General features: G+C 41.5%; 1 protein-coding gene across 2 annotated transcripts in view; it reads left to right on the top strand.

The window, feature by feature from the left end:
- The window catches only part of LOC107008058, an 11,268-nt gene extending 6,126 nt beyond the window's left edge, over window positions 1–5,142 (top strand). The window contains exons 4-6 of one of the 2 annotated variants that reach the window (XM_015206957.2): window positions 3,184–3,673; window positions 4,085–4,166; window positions 4,634–5,142. In XM_015206957.2, coding sequence (XP_015062443.1) covers window positions 3,184–3,673; window positions 4,085–4,166; window positions 4,634–4,837 — 776 coding nt within the window. In that variant the 3' untranslated portion in view covers window positions 4,838–5,142. The remainder of the gene's footprint in view (window positions 1–3,183; window positions 3,674–4,084; window positions 4,167–4,633) is intronic. The other variant, XM_027913980.1, reaches the window with a different exon arrangement.
- The last annotated feature ends 12,418 nt before the right edge of the window (window positions 5,143–17,560 follow it).

The raw sequence follows: 17,560 nt of genomic DNA, 5'->3' as shown, positions 1-17,560 counted from the left end.
CCCCCCTAAAAAAAAACAAAAAAACACCAAGCTACCCGAACATTCAAGGTATATAACCCTTGTATGATCACTGGCAAATGCATGAGCTAGCACATAAAACTTGGGCTTTCTCCCCAACTATGGAACTAATGGGATCAATGAAGAGCATTGCAGCTCAGATGCAAAATAACGTGGCCTCCTCATCTCAGGTACACCCTGTAAAACTAATTCCTTTACAACCAATGAATACAAACACGCAGGAAATAGAAAAACAAGAACTGAAATAACTATGTTAAAGAAGATAAAATTGATGATCTACAAAGATAAATACAACAATAAATTCATTTTATATGTCCCTGAATCTATTAAAAAGTTCAATAGATATCAGGCGACCGTAACTCTCAGAAGGAACTATGCAGAGAGCATCCTGAATGCAAGGAAGAAATCCAAAAAGAACATTCTAATCATGTAACTACTTTTCATGAATGCAACAACCTGAATGTTTTTGTTGGATTGTATCCCCGCATTCAAGTTCCTTACTATTGGATTCATCACTGAAACATAGTTCTCTATCTGAGAGTTATACGGTAGCCTGATATCTATTGAGTTTTTTTATAGGTTCAAGGAACAGATAAGGATGAATTTCTTGTCATACTTCTCTTTGTTGATCATTACTTTATCTCCTTTAATGCAATTGGTTCAGTTCTTGTTTCTTACGTTAGTTCTAAAGCTTCTTCTATTTCCTATGTGTTCGTATTTACTAGTTTTACATGGGGTGTACCTGAGATGACGAGGCTTCGTTGTTTTGCATCTTAACTTCTGTGCTCTCCATTGATCCCACGTGTCTCGTAGTAAAGATAACCTCTACGCTAGTCCCTGCATTTGCCAGTGGTGGTACAAGGATCTATATCTTGGATGTTTGGGAAGCCTGGTGGAGGGTGTCAGTGCTATTGGATGGGTTTGGTGCATGGGAGTGTACAGTGGTGTTTCCCATGTTGGAATGTGAAAGAGTGAAAGAACAGTAACCCCGAGGAGTTGGCGATTGAAGGGTTGTCGACATCCATTGATGGTTATTGTAAGTCTGCATGGCTTTTATCACAATCTGAGCTAGGATAGAAGGATTTTGTATCATTAGCATCATTTCTTGATTCTCTATCTAGACATGCAGTGAAAGAGAGTGGCCTTGGAGACCCATTTCGATCCAAGATGATGGGTTCGTGTTGGATACTAGCTAGTGCAATCATGTAGATGGACACCCTTACAAAAGCTTTGACTTAAGCGCCGTGGTAATAAGTTCTATTCGAATGAAGGAGTTTTGGGTTCAAACCCCAACTATCACAATTTTTTTTTTTAAATTTTGACAGCCACATACCGTTATTCTTGGACACCCTTAATAAAATTAGTGGCAGAAATTTTTCTGACTCCGCTACTGTGGGGGGTTGCAGCCAATCCTCTCACTGGTATTAAGGGAATTGGTTGGTCAAGTTTGTATTCATGGTTGATTGAGTGGGTATAGAACGAGAGTGGCCTTGGGGACCCTGGTATTAAGGGAATTGGTGGTAAAGTTTGTATTCATGGTGGTTGAGTAGATATAGAAGAAATTGTTCGCTTTTGTCAAGATGAGATTGTATGGGTCTTCTGGTCATTATTTAAAGGAGGTAAGTCTATTGTGAGAGAATTTATGGGAATAAAGTAATATTTATTGTAGTTCTTAATATCCTCGGATGTTGGAACTAGGAGTAACCGCTAGAACTCAAAAATTAGAAGTTGAAGTCTCTATTTATGAATGAAAAATAAACGCTAACAAAAGAAAATGAACAGAAATCATTTCTATAGTGAAGATTGTAGATCTATTACATGACCTTTTCCATGATAGGTAACATTGGCATTTCTACATCTCTTCTAATGTTTCAGAAATTCTTTTGTAAGATGTGATGTATAGAGAGATATAATTCATATAATCGTCATGATATCATCATTCTTATTCAACTATATGTATATATATTATACTAAAAATGGAAACTCCATAGTTGAAAATTGGATTATGAAATTGTCCCTAATCATATTAAAAATAACCACTTTGTCCTGATCACTTCACAAATTAACATACATTTTACAAACTAAAACATTTGTCTTCTATTAATCGGATAATTAATTCAGTTGTACTGAACCGGGAATACTATTTCTATCTGCAGTAATTATTGTAGACAGTTTGCAAACTGCAAACCTTTTATAAATATCAGTTAAAGTACCAAAAATTTCACATTACAACAGTTACTCTTTTGAGCTTCAATCCATTAAATATTCTATACCTTTTTCATAATCTTTACACTTTGTAAAAGTCACCACACAATGTCAAGCTTCTTTATCATTTTATTTTTGCTCCTTTTCTGTTAAGACTGCACAAAAAACTACTACTTTTGCCCTCTTATTTGCTGAGTTATGCCCAGCATAAGGCAATGTTGTTCCTTTCCCTTTAAACAAATTCAGTTCATGCTTTCCTCTTGAATACGGTTTGTATTTACGATATAATGTGTGCTGATAAATTTCTTTTCCTAATTATTTGACACACTTTATTTTTTTAGTTTTCTCCAAAAGAATCACATTGGTATAATTTCCAAACAAAATTCAAGCTTATGTATGTAGTTCGTGGGTTTGATTTTATAGACAACTTTATTGGTTTGATACTGTGTGATTTTTACCTGCTTAGTGGTCTCTCACTTTTAATCTAAGTTGTACGGACTCTTCACCTTCGATGCCGCACCTTTGTTGGGTTCTCCAAAAATACACTACTTTTGGAGAATCTGGCATGCACCCACTGACATTTTTGAAGAGTTCGAGCAACATATCTCATTTTGTTACATAACAAGTAATCTTGCATAACCAAAATATATATTGTATTTGAATCTACTTCCTAACTGAATTATCGTTAGCTTTGCAGGTTCAGAAGATGTCAAGTGATTTTACATTTACGAATGAAGTCATGCAACTAGCTTGACTTTTATCAATTTGAAATTATATTTCTTCTTTCCAGATTTTCATCTGCAATGCATGTGTCCACAGCCTAGTATATTTACTATAACCATGGACCTTTAGCTTTATGGTGCCTTTACGTCGTGCTTGCTTCATGATCGTCCACAGTAAATTGTTGAAATACGATGAACTTTTGAATGCAAGATGATAAACAATTATATTTTTTTGCAGTAAATCTGAGCCGTCATGATTCGTCTGTTTCTATACATAGTGCAACTGTTATCCCCCCACCATCGACTGCAAGGTCAGTCTCGATGAGAGATATGGGCACAGAAATGACTCCAATTGCAAGCCAGGAACCTTCCAGAACTGGGACACCTGTGAGAGCAACTACACCTACTCGCAGCCCAACTTCTTCTCGTCCATCAACTCCGGGAGCTGCACCAGCTTCCTCTCCTTTTCGTCCTTCAAATGATAATTTGGATGCTCATACAAATGAATTGTCTGATCAGGAATTACAGATGAAAACTCGAAGAGAAATCATGGCACTTGGAACTAAACTTGGTAAAATGAATATAGCTGCCTGGGCTAGCAAAGATGGTGAGGATAGAAATGCGTCCAGCTTGCTGAAAACTGATAAGCAAGACCAACCAAATACCACTGTTACTGAGACACGTGCAGCTGCTTGGGAGGATGCAGAGAAAGCGAAGTACTTAGCCAGGTAATTTCGGGGATATTAGAAATCTTATTTTAGTTCTTGAGCCTTTTGGTTGAGGTTTAGAATATAGCTACCAGTCAAGCTAGGTTATTCAAGCGACCTCCTTGGATCCCCATTAATGACATTGATCCTGTTACATATATTTTTAAAAAAAGATGTGCTAGCTTATTCAACTTTGTAGTTATCACTAAGATGCTCGTCAACTTCTGCTGCACGTTTTTCTTTATGGTGTTGGGTTCTCTTTATGTATGCTCTGGAGCATAATCTGATGAAAGCTTATCTTTCCAAAGAGGAAAAATCAAGAACCAACAATTAGTTGATCAATGCTGATTCTCAATGGAAGCTTACATGTGTTCTCTATATAAATTGTCAATTTGCTACTTAGTGTATGACTTGCTGGTTATCTTTCTCAAGGTTTAAACGAGAAGAAATCAAGATACAAGCATGGGAAAATCATCAACAAGCAAAGACAGAAGCCGAGATGAGGAAAACTGAGGTAATTAATTATCTTTTGCACGTTCAAGTATCATGCTTCTAGTTCAGCCATCTACATTCTGCACCAGAAGTAGATGACTTCCAGGTTTTCTCTATTGACCTTACATGTTTTTTATTCATTTTGTGATTTGGTGCAAATTATTGAGAACGCTAAAAGTAGACCTGCTCTTCACATCCTCTTATATAATTCTTTTGGATAAGTAGTACTCCTTCCGTCTCAATTAATGTGACACCGCTTAACTAGGCACAAAGTTTAAGAAAGAAGAATTTTGAAATTTGTGGGTCTAAAACAAGCCTTAAGACATTTATGTGGCTATACATCATTTCATTAAGGTTAAATAGGAATTTTAAAGTTAAGTTGTTTCTAATTATAGAAAGATGACGTTTTTTATTGACGAACTAAGAAGGGAAGTGTGACTCATAAAGCCAGGAGAAACTTTTCGTAATCTAAACATTTTTGACTTTCAGGTGGAGGTGGAAAAGATGAAGGCACGAGCACAGGACAAGCTAATGAACAAGCTAGCTGCGGTGAGGTACAAAGCTGAAGAGAAACTGGCAGCAGCAGAAGCCAGGAGAAACAAACATGCTGTAAAAATAGAGAAGCAAGCAGAATACATTCGTAAAACTGGTCGTTTACCACACTCATTCTCCTGCTGTCGCTGGTGCTTCTGAAGAGCTTCAAATCACTATCTAATGCTCTGTATATTTTTGCTTTTCCACTAAGCTAGTAGTATTGTGAAGTTGGAGACTGCCTTTGTGTATGCTTGAAGCTCTTGTACAAACTCAACTGGTTGCCCACTTCACATGTAATTGTTGATCAATGGAAGTTGAAGTTCAGGCATTCTCCTGTGACCAATTGTGATTTGATGATTAATGAAGGGTTCCTCCAAGCTTATTAATTTCAAGTTCTTGTACATGAATTTAGTAGTCGCGTAGTCTCTTATTATGTAATGTGTAGTAATATTTGTTGCTTCGTTTATTGTGTACTTTGCTATATTGTTATCATATTTTCTTGAAAGCAAGATGACTTCTCTTTTGAGCCGAGGGTCTAGCAAAAACCTCACAAAGAAAGGGATGGAATTTGTATACATTTTATCCTCTTTAAATCCATCGATGAAATTACATTGAGTTTGTTGTTGTTTTTACCTTTGTTTAAATTTGGACTTTATTTGATATAAACTAAAAAACAACAACAGTGGTTTGACCTAAGCTGTAAAAAGAAATATTGCCCATCCTAATTTGATTTGATGGGGGATGAATAAATATTCTAATTTGATAATAGGAAAAAGAATACTTATATCAAAAGAGAAACTATTTACAAGCGGCTACTCCTTACTTTCATAGCGCTATATTTTTAACTATTAATTCGTGTTTACCGCTTAATACCGTCAATCCCAAAAAGAGAAACTATTTACAAGTGGCTACCCCTTACTTTCATACCACTATGTTTTTTACTATATATTTGTATTTATTGTTTGATACCATCAAACCCAAAAAGAGAAATTGTTTACAAGTGGCTACCCCTTATTTTCATAACGCTATGTTTTAACTATTAATTCGTGTTTACTGCTTGATACCATCAAAGTATATATATATTCTCGGAATTAAAGAGGAAGAAGCAATGCTTTAGTTAAAACACTACTCAGTAACTTCTTGATACAATTTGAGTATATATGATATATATATATGATGACATCAAGGAGGAAGAGGCAGTGTCTGCTTGATATTGTCAGTGTATATAGATACTAACAGAGTAAATAAATACTATCATAGTACTAGTATATATAAACTCCAATGGAGTCAACCGTGGTTCTGTGACTAGAACAAGGGGGCAATCAAGTAAATAGTTTGGCTTGTGGCCTATTTAGATGATTTTCGTGTGTTACAGCAAACCATTTTTCGGGTGATCCGGATTTCAACATCAAAAATGCCAAATTTTTTTGTGGACGTCCGTCAAGACATTGGCTATGCAGCCGTTTGGCCCTCACGGCCAGTCCGACCCATTTTGAAGGTCAAACGATCCCTGAAGCGCATAACCCGTTTAGACGATTTTTGTGTGCTATAGCCAACCATTTTTTGGGTGATCTGGATTCCAACGTCAAAAATGCCAAAAGTTTTTGAGGACGTCAGTTAAGAGCATGGCTATGTATCCGGTTGGACCTCTTAGCCTGTACAACCCATTTTCAATGTCAAACGAGCCCTGAAGCGCATACCCTCTATTTAGATGATTTTTGTATGCTTTATCTAACCATTTTTTGGGTGATCAAAATTTCGACGTCAAAAATGACAAAATTTTTTGTGGACGTCCGTCAAGACATTGGCTATGCAGCCGGTTGGCCCTCACGGACAGTCCGACCCATTTTGAAGGTCAAACGAGCCCCAAAGCGAGCATACCCCCCATTTCGACGATTTTCGTGTGCTATAGCAAACCATTTTTTGGGTGATCTGGATTCCGACGTCAAAAATGCCAAAATTTTTTATGGACGTCCGTCAAGACCTTGGCTATGCGCCAGTTGTCCATCACGGCTAGTCCGACCCATTTTCAAGGTCAAATGAGCCCTGAAGCGCATACAACCATTTCAAATATTTTCGTGTACTAAAGCAAACCATTTTTGGGTGATCCGAATTCCGACTTCAAAAATGCCAATTTTTTTTGTGGAGGTCTTTTAAGACCTTGACTATGTAGCCGGTTTGCCATTACGGCCATTCCGACCCATTTTCAAGGTCAAACGATCCTTGAAGCGCATAACTCGTTTAGACGATTATCGTGTGCTATAGCCAACCATTTTTTGGGTGATCTGGATTTCAACGTCAAAAATGCCAAAAAATTTTGTGGACGTCCGTCAAGAGCATGGCTATGCATCCGGTTGGACCTCATGTCCAGTCCAACCCATTTTCAACGTCAACCGAGCCCCGAAGCGCGCATACCCCTTATTTAGATGATTTTCGTGTGCTATAAAAACCATTTTTTGGGGGATCCGGATTTCGACGTCAAAAATGCCAAATTTTTTTGTGGACTTCCGTCAAGACCTTGGCTCTGCAGCTAGTTTGCCATTACGGCCAGTCCGACCAATTTTCAAGGTCAAACGAGCCCTGAAGCGCATACCCCTTATTTAGATGATTTTCATATGCTATAGCTAACTATTTTTTGGTGATCCGGATTTCGATGTAAAAAATGCCAAAATTTTTTGTGGACATCCGTCAAGACATTGGCTATGCAGCCGTTTCGCCTTCACGGCCAGTCCGACCCATTTTGAAGGTCAAACGAGCCCCAAAGCGAGTATACCCCACATTTTGATGATTTTCGTATAGCAAACCATTTTTTGGGTGATCTGGATTCCGACGTCAAAAATATCAAAATTTTTTGTGGACGTCCGTCAAGACCTTGGCGATGTAGAAAATTGGCCATCACGGCTTGTTCGACACATTTTCAAGGTCAAACGATCCCCGAAGAGCGCATACACCCATTTCAACGATTTTCGTGTGCTATAGCAAACCTTTTTTTGGTGATCTGGATTCCGCATCAAAAATGCCAAAAGATTTTGTGGACGTCCGTCAAGACCTTGGCTTTGCAGCCAATTGGCCATTACGGCCAGTCCGACCCATTTTCAAGGTCAAACGAGCCCTGAAGCACATACCCCCTATTTAGATGATTTTCGTGTGTTATAGCAAACTATTTTTTGGGTGATCCAGATTTCGACGTCAAAAATGCCAAATTTTTTTGTGGACGTCCATCAAGACCATCGCTATGCATCCGGTTTGACCTCGTGGCAAGTCCAACCCATTTTCAAGGTCAAACGAGCCCCGAAGCGCGCATACCTCCTATTTATATGATTTTCGTGTGCTATAGCAAACCATTTTTCGGGGGATCCGGATTCAGGCGTCAAAAATGCCAAATTTTTTTGTGGATGTCCGTCAAGAATTTGGCTCTGCATCCAGTTGGACATTACGACCAGTCCGACCCATTTTCAAGGTCAAACGAGCCCTGAAGCGCATCCTCCTATTTAGATGATTTTCGTGTGCTAAAGCAAACCATTTTTTGGGTGATCCGGATTTCGATGTCAAAAATGTCAAAAATTTTTATGGACGTCCGTCAAGACCTTGTCTATGCAACCGATTGGCCCTCAAGGCGAGTGCGACCCATTTTGAAGGTCAAACGAGCCCCGAAGCGAGCATACCCCCCATTTCGACGATTTTCGTGTGCTATAGCAAATCATTTTTTGGGTGATCCGGATTCTGACGTAAAAAATGCCAAACATTTTTGTGGATGTCCGTCAAGACCTTGGCTATGCAGCCGGTTTGCCCTCACGTCCAGCCCGATCCATTTTGAAGGTGAAACGAGCCCCGCATACACCTATTTCGACGATTTTCGTGTGCTATAGCAAACCTTTTTTTGGGTGATCTGGATTCCAACGTCAAAAATGCCAAAATTTTTTGTGGACGTCCGTCAAGACCATGGCTATGCATCCGGTTGGACGTCATGGCCAGTCCCACCCATTTTTAATGTCAAACAAGCCCCGAAGCGCATACACCCATTTTAACAATTTTCGTGTGCTATAGCAAACAATTTTTTAGGTGATCCGAATTCCGATGTCAAAAATGCCAAAAATTTATGTGGACGTCCGTCAAGAACTTGGCTCTGCATCCAGTTGGCCATTACAGCGAGTCCGACCCATTTTCAAGATCAAACGAGCCCTGAAGCGCATACCCCCTATTTAGATAATTTTCGTGTGCAATAGCAAAACCATTTTTTGGGTGATCCGGATTTCGACGTCAAAAATGCCAAAATTTTTTTTGGACGTCCTTCAAGACCTTGGCTATGCAGACGGTTGGCCTTCACGGCCAGTCCGACCCATTTTGAAGGTCAAACGATCCCCGAAGCGAGCATACCCCCCATTTCGACGATTTTCGTGTGCTAAAGCAAACCATTTTTGGGTGATCCGCATTCCGACGTCAAAAATGCAAAACATTTTTGTGAATGTCCGTCAAGACCTTGGATATGCAGCCGATTGGCCCTCACGTCCAGTCCGATCCATTTTGAAGGTCAAACGAGCCCCGCATACACCTATTTCGACGATTTTCATGTGCTATAGCAAACCTTTTTTTGGCTGATTCGGATTTCGACGTCAAAAATGCCATAATTTTTTGTGGACGTCCGTCAAGACCTTGGCTATGCAGCCAGTTGGCCATTACGGCCAGTGCGACCCATTTTCAAGGTCAAACGAGCCGTGAAACGCATACACCCATTTCAACGATTTTCGTGTGCTATAGCAAACTATTTTTTGGGTGATCCGAATTACGATGTCAAAAATGCCAAAGTTTTTTGTGGAGGTCCTTTAAGACCTTGGCTATGCAGCCGGTTGGCCATCACGGCCAGTCCGATTTATTTTCAAAGTCAAACGATCAGTGAAGCACATACCCCCTATTTAGATGATTTTCGTGTGCTATAGCAATCCATTTTTTGGGTGATCTGGATTTTGACTTCAAAAATGCAAAAATTTTTTGTGGACGTCCTTCACGATCATGGCTATGCATCCGGTTGGACCTCGTGTCCGGTCCAACCAATTTTCAAGGTCAAACGAGCCCCGAAGCGCGCATACCCCCTATTTATATGATTTTCGTGTGCTATAGCAAACCATTTTTCGAGGGATCCGGATTCTGAGGTCAAAAATGCCAAATTTTTTGGTGGACGTCCGTCAAGACCTTGGCTCTGCAGCAGGTTGGCCATTACGGCCATTTCGACTCATTTTAAAGGTCAAACGAGCCCTGAAGCGCATACCCCCTATTTAGATGATTTTCGTGTGCTATAGCTAACCTTTTTTTGGTGATCTGGATTTCGACGTCAAAAATTCCAAAATTTTTTGTGGACATCCGTCAAGACATTGGCTATGCAGTAGGTTGGCCCTCACGGCCAGTCCGACCCATGTTGAAGATCAAACGAGCCCCAAAGAGAGCATACACCTATTTAAACAATTTTCGTGTGCTATAGCAAATCATTTTTTTGGTGATCTAAATTCCGACGTCAAAAATGCCAAAATTTTTTATGGACGTCCGTCAAGACCTTGTCTTTGCAGCCAGTTGGCCATTATGTCCAGTCCGACCCATTTTCAAGGTTAAACGAGCCCTGAACACGTACCCCCTATTTAGATGATTTTCGTGTGCTATAGCAAACCATTTTTTGGGTGATCCGGATTTCGACGTCAAAAATGCCAAAATTTTTTGTGGACGTCCGTCAAGACCATGGCTATGCATCCGGTTGGACCTCGTGGCCACTCCAACTCATTTTCAATGTCAAACGAGCCTCGAAGCGCGCGTACCCCCTATTTAGATGATTTTTGTGTGATATATCAAACCTTTTTTTGGGTGATCCGTATTCTGACGTCAAAAATGCCAAATTTTTTTGTGGACATCCGTCAAGACTTTGGATCTGCAGCCAGTTGGCCATTACAGCCAGTCCGACCCATTTTAAAGTTCAAACGAGCCCTGAAGCGCATACACCCATTTCAACGATTTTCTTGTGCTATAGCACACCATTTTTTGGGTGATCCAAATTCCGACGTCAAAAATGCCAAAATCTTTTGTGGAGATACTTTAAGACCTTGGCTATGCAGCCGGTTGGCCACAACGTCCAGTCCGACCCATTTTCAAGGACAAACGATCCTTGAAGCGCATAACCCGTTTAGACGATTTTCGTGTGCTATAGCCGACCATTTTTTGGGTGATCTGGATTCCAACGTCAAAAATGTCAAAATATTTTGTGGACGTCCGTCAAGACCATGGCTATGCATCCGGTTGGACCTCGTGTCCTGTCCAACCCATTTTCAATGTCAAACGAGCCCCGAAGCGCATACCCCTTATTTAGATGATTTTCGTGTGCTATAGCAAACCATTTTTTGGGGGATCCGGATTCCGACGTCAAAAATGCCAAATTTTTTTGTGGACGTCCGTCAAGACCTTGTTTATGCATCCAGTTGGCCATCACGGCCAGTCCGACCCATTTTTAAGGTCAAACGATCCCTGAAGCGCATAACCCGTTTAGATGATTTTCGTGTGCTATAGCCAACCATTTTTTGGGTGATCTGGATTCCAACGTCAAAAATGCCAAAAATTTTTGTGGACGTCCGTCAAGACCGTGTTTATGCATCCAGTTGGCCATCACAGCCAGTCCGACCCATTTTTAAGGTCAAACGATCCTTGAAGCGCATAACCCGTTTAGATGATTTTCGTGTGCTATAGCCAACCATTTTTTGGGGGATCCGGATTCCGACGTCAAAAATGTCAAATTTTTTTGTGGACGTCCGTCAAGACCGTGTTTATGCATCCAGTTGGCCATCACAGCCAGTCCGACCCATTTTTAAGGTCAAACGATCCTTGAAGCGCATAACCCGTTTAGATGATTTTCGTGTGCTATAGCCAACCATTTTTTGGGGGATCCGGATTCCGACGTCAAAAATGTCAAATTTTTTTGTGGACGTCCGTCAAGACCGTGTTTATGCATCCAGTTGGCCATCACAGCCAGTCCGACCCATTTTTAAGGTCAAACGATCCTTGAAGCGCATAACCCGTTTAGATGATTTTCGTGTGCTATAGCCAACCATTTTTTGGGGGATCCGGATTCCGACGTCAAAAATGTCAAATTTTTTTGTGGACGTCCGTCAAGACCGTGTTTATGCATCCAGTTGGCCATCACAGCCAGTCCGACCCATTTTTAAGGTCAAACGATCCTTGAAGCGCATAACCCGTTTAGATGATTTTCGTGTGCTATAGCCAACCATTTTTTGGGGGATCCGGATTCCGACGTCAAAAATGTCAAATTTTTTTGTGGACGTCCGTCAAGACCGTGTTTATGCATCCAGTTGGCCATCACAGCCAGTCCGACCCATTTTTAAGGTCAAACGATCCTTGAAGCGCATAACCCGTTTAGATGATTTTCGTGTGCTATAGCCAACCATTTTTTGGGGGATCCGGATTCCGACGTCAAAAATGTCAAATTTTTTTGTGGACGTCCGTCAAGACCGTGTTTATGCATCCAGTTGGCCATCACAGCCAGTCCGACCCATTTTTAAGGTCAAACGATCCTTGAAGCGCATAACCCGTTTAGATGATTTTCGTGTGCTATAGCCAACCATTTTTTGGGGGATCCGGATTCCGACGTCAAAAATGTCAAATTTTTTTGTGGACGTCCGTCAAGACCGTGTTTATGCATCCAGTTGGCCATCACAGCCAGTCCGACCCATTTTTAAGGTCAAACGATCCTTGAAGCGCATAACCCGTTTAGATGATTTTCGTGTGCTATAGCCAACCATTTTTTGGGGGATCCGGATTCCGACGTCAAAAATGTCAAATTTTTTTGTGGACGTCCGTCAAGACCGTGTTTATGCATCCAGTTGGCCATCACAGCCAGTCCGACCCATTTTTAAGGTCAAACGATCCTTGAAGCGCATAACCCGTTTAGATGATTTTCGTGTGCTATAGCCAACCATTTTTTGGGGGATCCGGATTCCGACGTCAAAAATGTCAAATTTTTTTGTGGACGTCCGTCAAGACCGTGTTTATGCATCCAGTTGGCCATCACAGCCAGTCCGACCCATTTTTAAGGTCAAACGATCCTTGAAGCGCATAACCCGTTTAGATGATTTTCGTGTGCTATAGCCAACCATTTTTTGGGGGATCCGGATTCCGACGTCAAAAATGTCAAATTTTTTTGTGGACGTCCGTCAAGACCGTGTTTATGCATCCAGTTGGCCATCACAGCCAGTCCGACCCATTTTTAAGGTCAAACGATCCTTGAAGCGCATAACCCGTTTAGATGATTTTCGTGTGCTATAGCCAACCATTTTTTGGGGGATCCGGATTCCGACGTCAAAAATGTCAAATTTTTTTGTGGACGTCCGTCAAGACCGTGTTTATGCATCCAGTTGGCCATCACAGCCAGTCCGACCCATTTTTAAGGTCAAACGATCCTTGAAGCGCATAACCCGTTTAGATGATTTTCGTGTGCTATAGCCAACCATTTTTTGGGTGATCTGGATTCCAACGTCAAAAATGCCAAAAATTTTTGTGGACATCCGTCAAGACCATGGCTATGCATCCGGTTGGACCTCATGGCCAGTCCCACCCATTTTTAATGTCAAACAATCCTCGAAGTGCATACACCCATTTAAACAATTTTCGTTTGCTATAGCAAACAATTTTTCGGGTGATCCGAATTTCGACGTCAAAAATGCCAAAAATTTATGTGGACGTCCATAAAGAACTTGGCTCTGCATCCAGTTGGCCATTACAGCGAGTCCCACCCATTTTCAAGGTCAAACGAGCCCTGAAGCGCATACCCCCTATTTAGATGATTTTCGTGTGCTATAGCAAAACCATTTTTTGGGTGATCCGGATTTCGACGTCAAAAATGCAAAAAATTTTTGTGGACGTCCGTCAAGACCTTAGCTATGCAGACGGTTGGCCCTCACGGCCAGTCCGACCCATTTTGAAGGTCAAATGATCCCCGAAGCGAGCATACCCCCCATTTTCGTGTGCTAAGCAAACCATTTTTTGGGTGATCTGGATTCCGACGTCAAAAATGCCAAAATTTTTTGTGGACGTCCGTCAAGACCTTGGCTATGTAGCCGGTTGGCCATCACGGCCAGTCCGACCCATTTTCAAGGTCAAACGATCCCTGAAGCGCATAACCCATTTAGACGATTTTTGTGTGCTATAGCCAACCATTTTTTAGGTGCTCTTGATTCCAACGTCAAAAATGCCAAAAAAATTTTAGGACGTCCTTTAAGAGCATGGCTATGTATCCGGTTGGACCTCATGTCCAGTACAACCCATTTTCAATGTCAAACGAGCCCTAAAGCGCATACCCCCTATTTAGATGATTTTCATATGCTATAGCTAACCATTTTTTGGGTGATCCAAATTTCGTCGTAAAAAATGCCAAATATTTTTGTGGACGTCCGTCAATACATTGGCAATGCAGCCGGTTGTCCCTCACGAACAGTCCGACCCATTTTGAAGGTCAAACGAGCCCCAAAGCGAGCATACCCCCCATTTCGACGTTTTTCGTGTGCTATAGTAAACCATTTTTTGGGTGATCTGGATTCCGACATCAAAAATGCCAAAAAATTATATGGACGTTCGTCAAAACCTTGGCTATGCATCCAGTTGGCCATCACGGCCAGTCCGACCCTTTTCAAGGTCAAACGAGCCCTGAAGCGCATACACTTATTTCAAATATTTTCGTGTGCTATAGCAAACCATTTTTTGGGTGATCCGAATTCCAACTTCAAAAATGCCAAATTTTTTTGTGGAGGTCCTTTGAGACCTTGGCCAATCAGCTGGCTGGCCATCACAGCCAGTCCGACCCATTTTCAAGGTCAAATGATCCCTGAAGCGCATAACTCATTTAGACGATTTTCGTGTGCTATAGCCAACCATTTTTTGGGTGATCTTGATTCCAACGTCAAAAATGCCAAAATTTTTTGTGGACGTCCGTCAAGAGCATGACTATGCATCCGGTTGGACCTCATGGCCAGTCTAACCCATTTTCAATGTCAAACGAGCCCCAAAGCGCGCATACCCCCTAATTAGATGATTTTCGTGTGCTATAGCAAACCATTTTTTGGGGGATCCGGATTCCGACGTCAAAAATGCCAAATTTTTTTGTGGACTTCCGTCAAGACCTTGGCTCTGCAACCAGTTTGCCATTACAGCCAGTCCGACCCATTTTCAAGGTCAAACGAGACCTGAAGCGCATACCCCCTATTTAGATGATTTTCGTGTGCTATAGCTAACCATTTTTTGGTGATCCGGATTTCGACGTCAGAAATGCCAAAATTTTTTGTGGACGTCCGTCAAGAAATTGGCTATGCAGTTGTTTCTCCCTCACGGCCAGTCCGACCCATTTTGAAGGTCAAACGAGCCCTAAAGCGAGCATACCCTCCATTTCGACGATTTTGGTGTGCTAAGCAAATCATTTTTTGGGTGTTCTGGATTCCGACGTCAAAAATGCCAAATTTTTTTGTGGACTTCCATCAAGACCTTGGCTATGCAGACAATTGGCCATCATGGCTCTTTCGACCCATTTTCAAGGCCAAACAAGCCCTGAAGAGCGCATACACCCATTTCAACGATTTTCGTGTGCTATAGCAAACCATTTTTTTGGTGATCTGGATTCCGACGTCAAAAATACCAAAAGTTTTTGTGGACGTTCGTTAAGACCTTGGCTCTGCAGCCAGTTGGCAATTACGGCCATTTCGACCCATTTTCAAGGTCAAACGAGCCCAAAAGCACATACCCCCTATTTAGATGATTTTCGTGTGGTATAGCAAACCATTTTTTGGGTGATCCGGATTCAGATGTCAAAAATGCCAAAATTTTTTTTGGACGTCTGTCAAGACCTTGGCTATGCAACCGGTTAGTCCTCAAGGCCAGTACGACCCATTTTGAAGGTCAAACGAGCCCCGAAGCGAGCATACCCCATTTCGACGATTTTCGTGTACTATAGCAAACCATTTTTTTGGTGATCCGGATTCCGACGTCAAAAATGCCAAAAATTTTGTGGACGTCCGTCAAGAACTTGGCTATGTACCAGTTGGCCATCACGGCCAGTCCGACCCATTTTCAAGGTCAAACGAAACCTGAAGCGCATACACCCATTTCAACGATTTTCGTGTGCTATAGAAAACTATTTTTTGGGTGATCCGAATTCCGACGTCAAAAATGTCAATTTTTTTGGAGGAAGTTCTTTATGACCTTGGCTATGCAGCCGGTTGGCCATCACAGCGCATACCCCCATTTAGACGATTTTCGTGTGCTATAGCAAACCATATTTTGGGTGATCTGGATTCCGACGTCAAAAATGCCAAAATTTTTTGTGGACATCCGTCAAGACCATGGCTATGCATCCGGTTGGACCTCGTGGACAGTCCAACCCATTTTCAATGTCAAACGAGCCTTGAAGCGCGCATACCCCCTATTTAGATGATTTTCGTATACTATAGCAAACCATTTTTTGGGTGATTCGGATTCCGGAGTCAAAAATGCCAGAATTTTTTGTGGACGTCCGCCAAGACCTTGGATCTGCAGCCAGTTGGCCATTACAGCCAGTCCAACCTATTTTCAAGGTCAAATGAGCCCTGAAGTGCATATCCCTTATTTAGATGATTTTCGTGTGCTATAACAAACCATTTTTTGGGTGATCCGAATTCCAACGACAAAAATGCCAAAATTTTTTGTGGAGGTCCTTTAAGACCTTGTCTATGTAGCCGGTTGGCCATCACGGACAGTCCGACCCATTTTCAAGGTCAAACAATCCCTGAAGCGCATAACCCGTTTAGACGATTTTCGTGTGCTATATAGCCAACCATTTTTTGGGTGATATGGATTTCGACGTCAAAAATGCCAAAAAAATTTGTGGACATCCTTCAAGACCTTGTCTATCCAGCCAGTTGGCCATCACGGCCAGTCCGACCCAATTTCAAGGTCAACTGAGCCCTGAAGCGCATACACCCATTTCAACAATTTTCGTGTGCTATAGCTAACCAATTTTTGGGTGATCCGAATTCCGACATCAAAAATGCCAAAAATTTTTGTGGAGGTCCTTTAAGATCTTGTCCATGCAGCCGATTGGCCATCACAGCCAGTCCGACCCATTTTCAAGGTCAAACGAGCCCTGAAGCGCATACCTTCTATTTAGATGATTTTTGGGTGCTATAGCAAACAATTTTTTGGGTGATACATATTTCAACGTCAAAAATTCCAAAATTTTGTGTGGACGTCCGTCAAGACCTTGGATATGCAGCCGGTTGGCCCTCACGTCTAGTCCGACCCATTTTGAAGGTCAAACGAGCTCCGAAGCGAGCATATTCCCCATTTCGATGATTTTTGTGTGCTATAGCAAACCATTTTTTAGATGATGCAGATTCCGACGTCAAAAATGCCAAAATTTTTTGGGGACGTCTGTCAAGACCTTGGCTATGCAGCCAGTTGGACATTACGGCCAGTCCGACCCATTTTCAAGGTCAAACGAGCCCTAAAGCGCATACACCCATTTCAACGATTTTTGTGTGCTATAGCAAATCAATTTATGGGTGATCTGAATTCCGACATCAAAAATGCCAAAATTTATGTGGAGGTCCTTAAAGACCTTGGCTATGTAGCCAGTTGGCCAACACGGCTTGTCCAACCCATTTTCAAGGTCAAACGATCCCTGAAGCGCATAACTCGTTTAGACGATTTTCGTGTGCTATAGCCAACCTTTTTTTGGGTGATCTAGATTTCAACGTAAAAAATGGCAAATATTTATGTGGACGTCCGTCAAGACCATGGCTATGCATCCGATTAGACCTCATGGCTAGTCCAACCCAATTTCAATTTCAAACGAGCCCTGAAGCGCGC

The sequence above is a fragment of the Solanum pennellii genome, chromosome 1 (assembly GCF_001406875.1).
Source record: "Solanum pennellii chromosome 1, SPENNV200".
Lineage (NCBI taxonomy): Eukaryota > Viridiplantae > Streptophyta > Magnoliopsida > Solanales > Solanaceae > Solanum > Solanum pennellii.
Note: the sequence above shows the minus strand (reverse complement) of the source record. Positions and strands in the feature narration are given on the sequence as shown.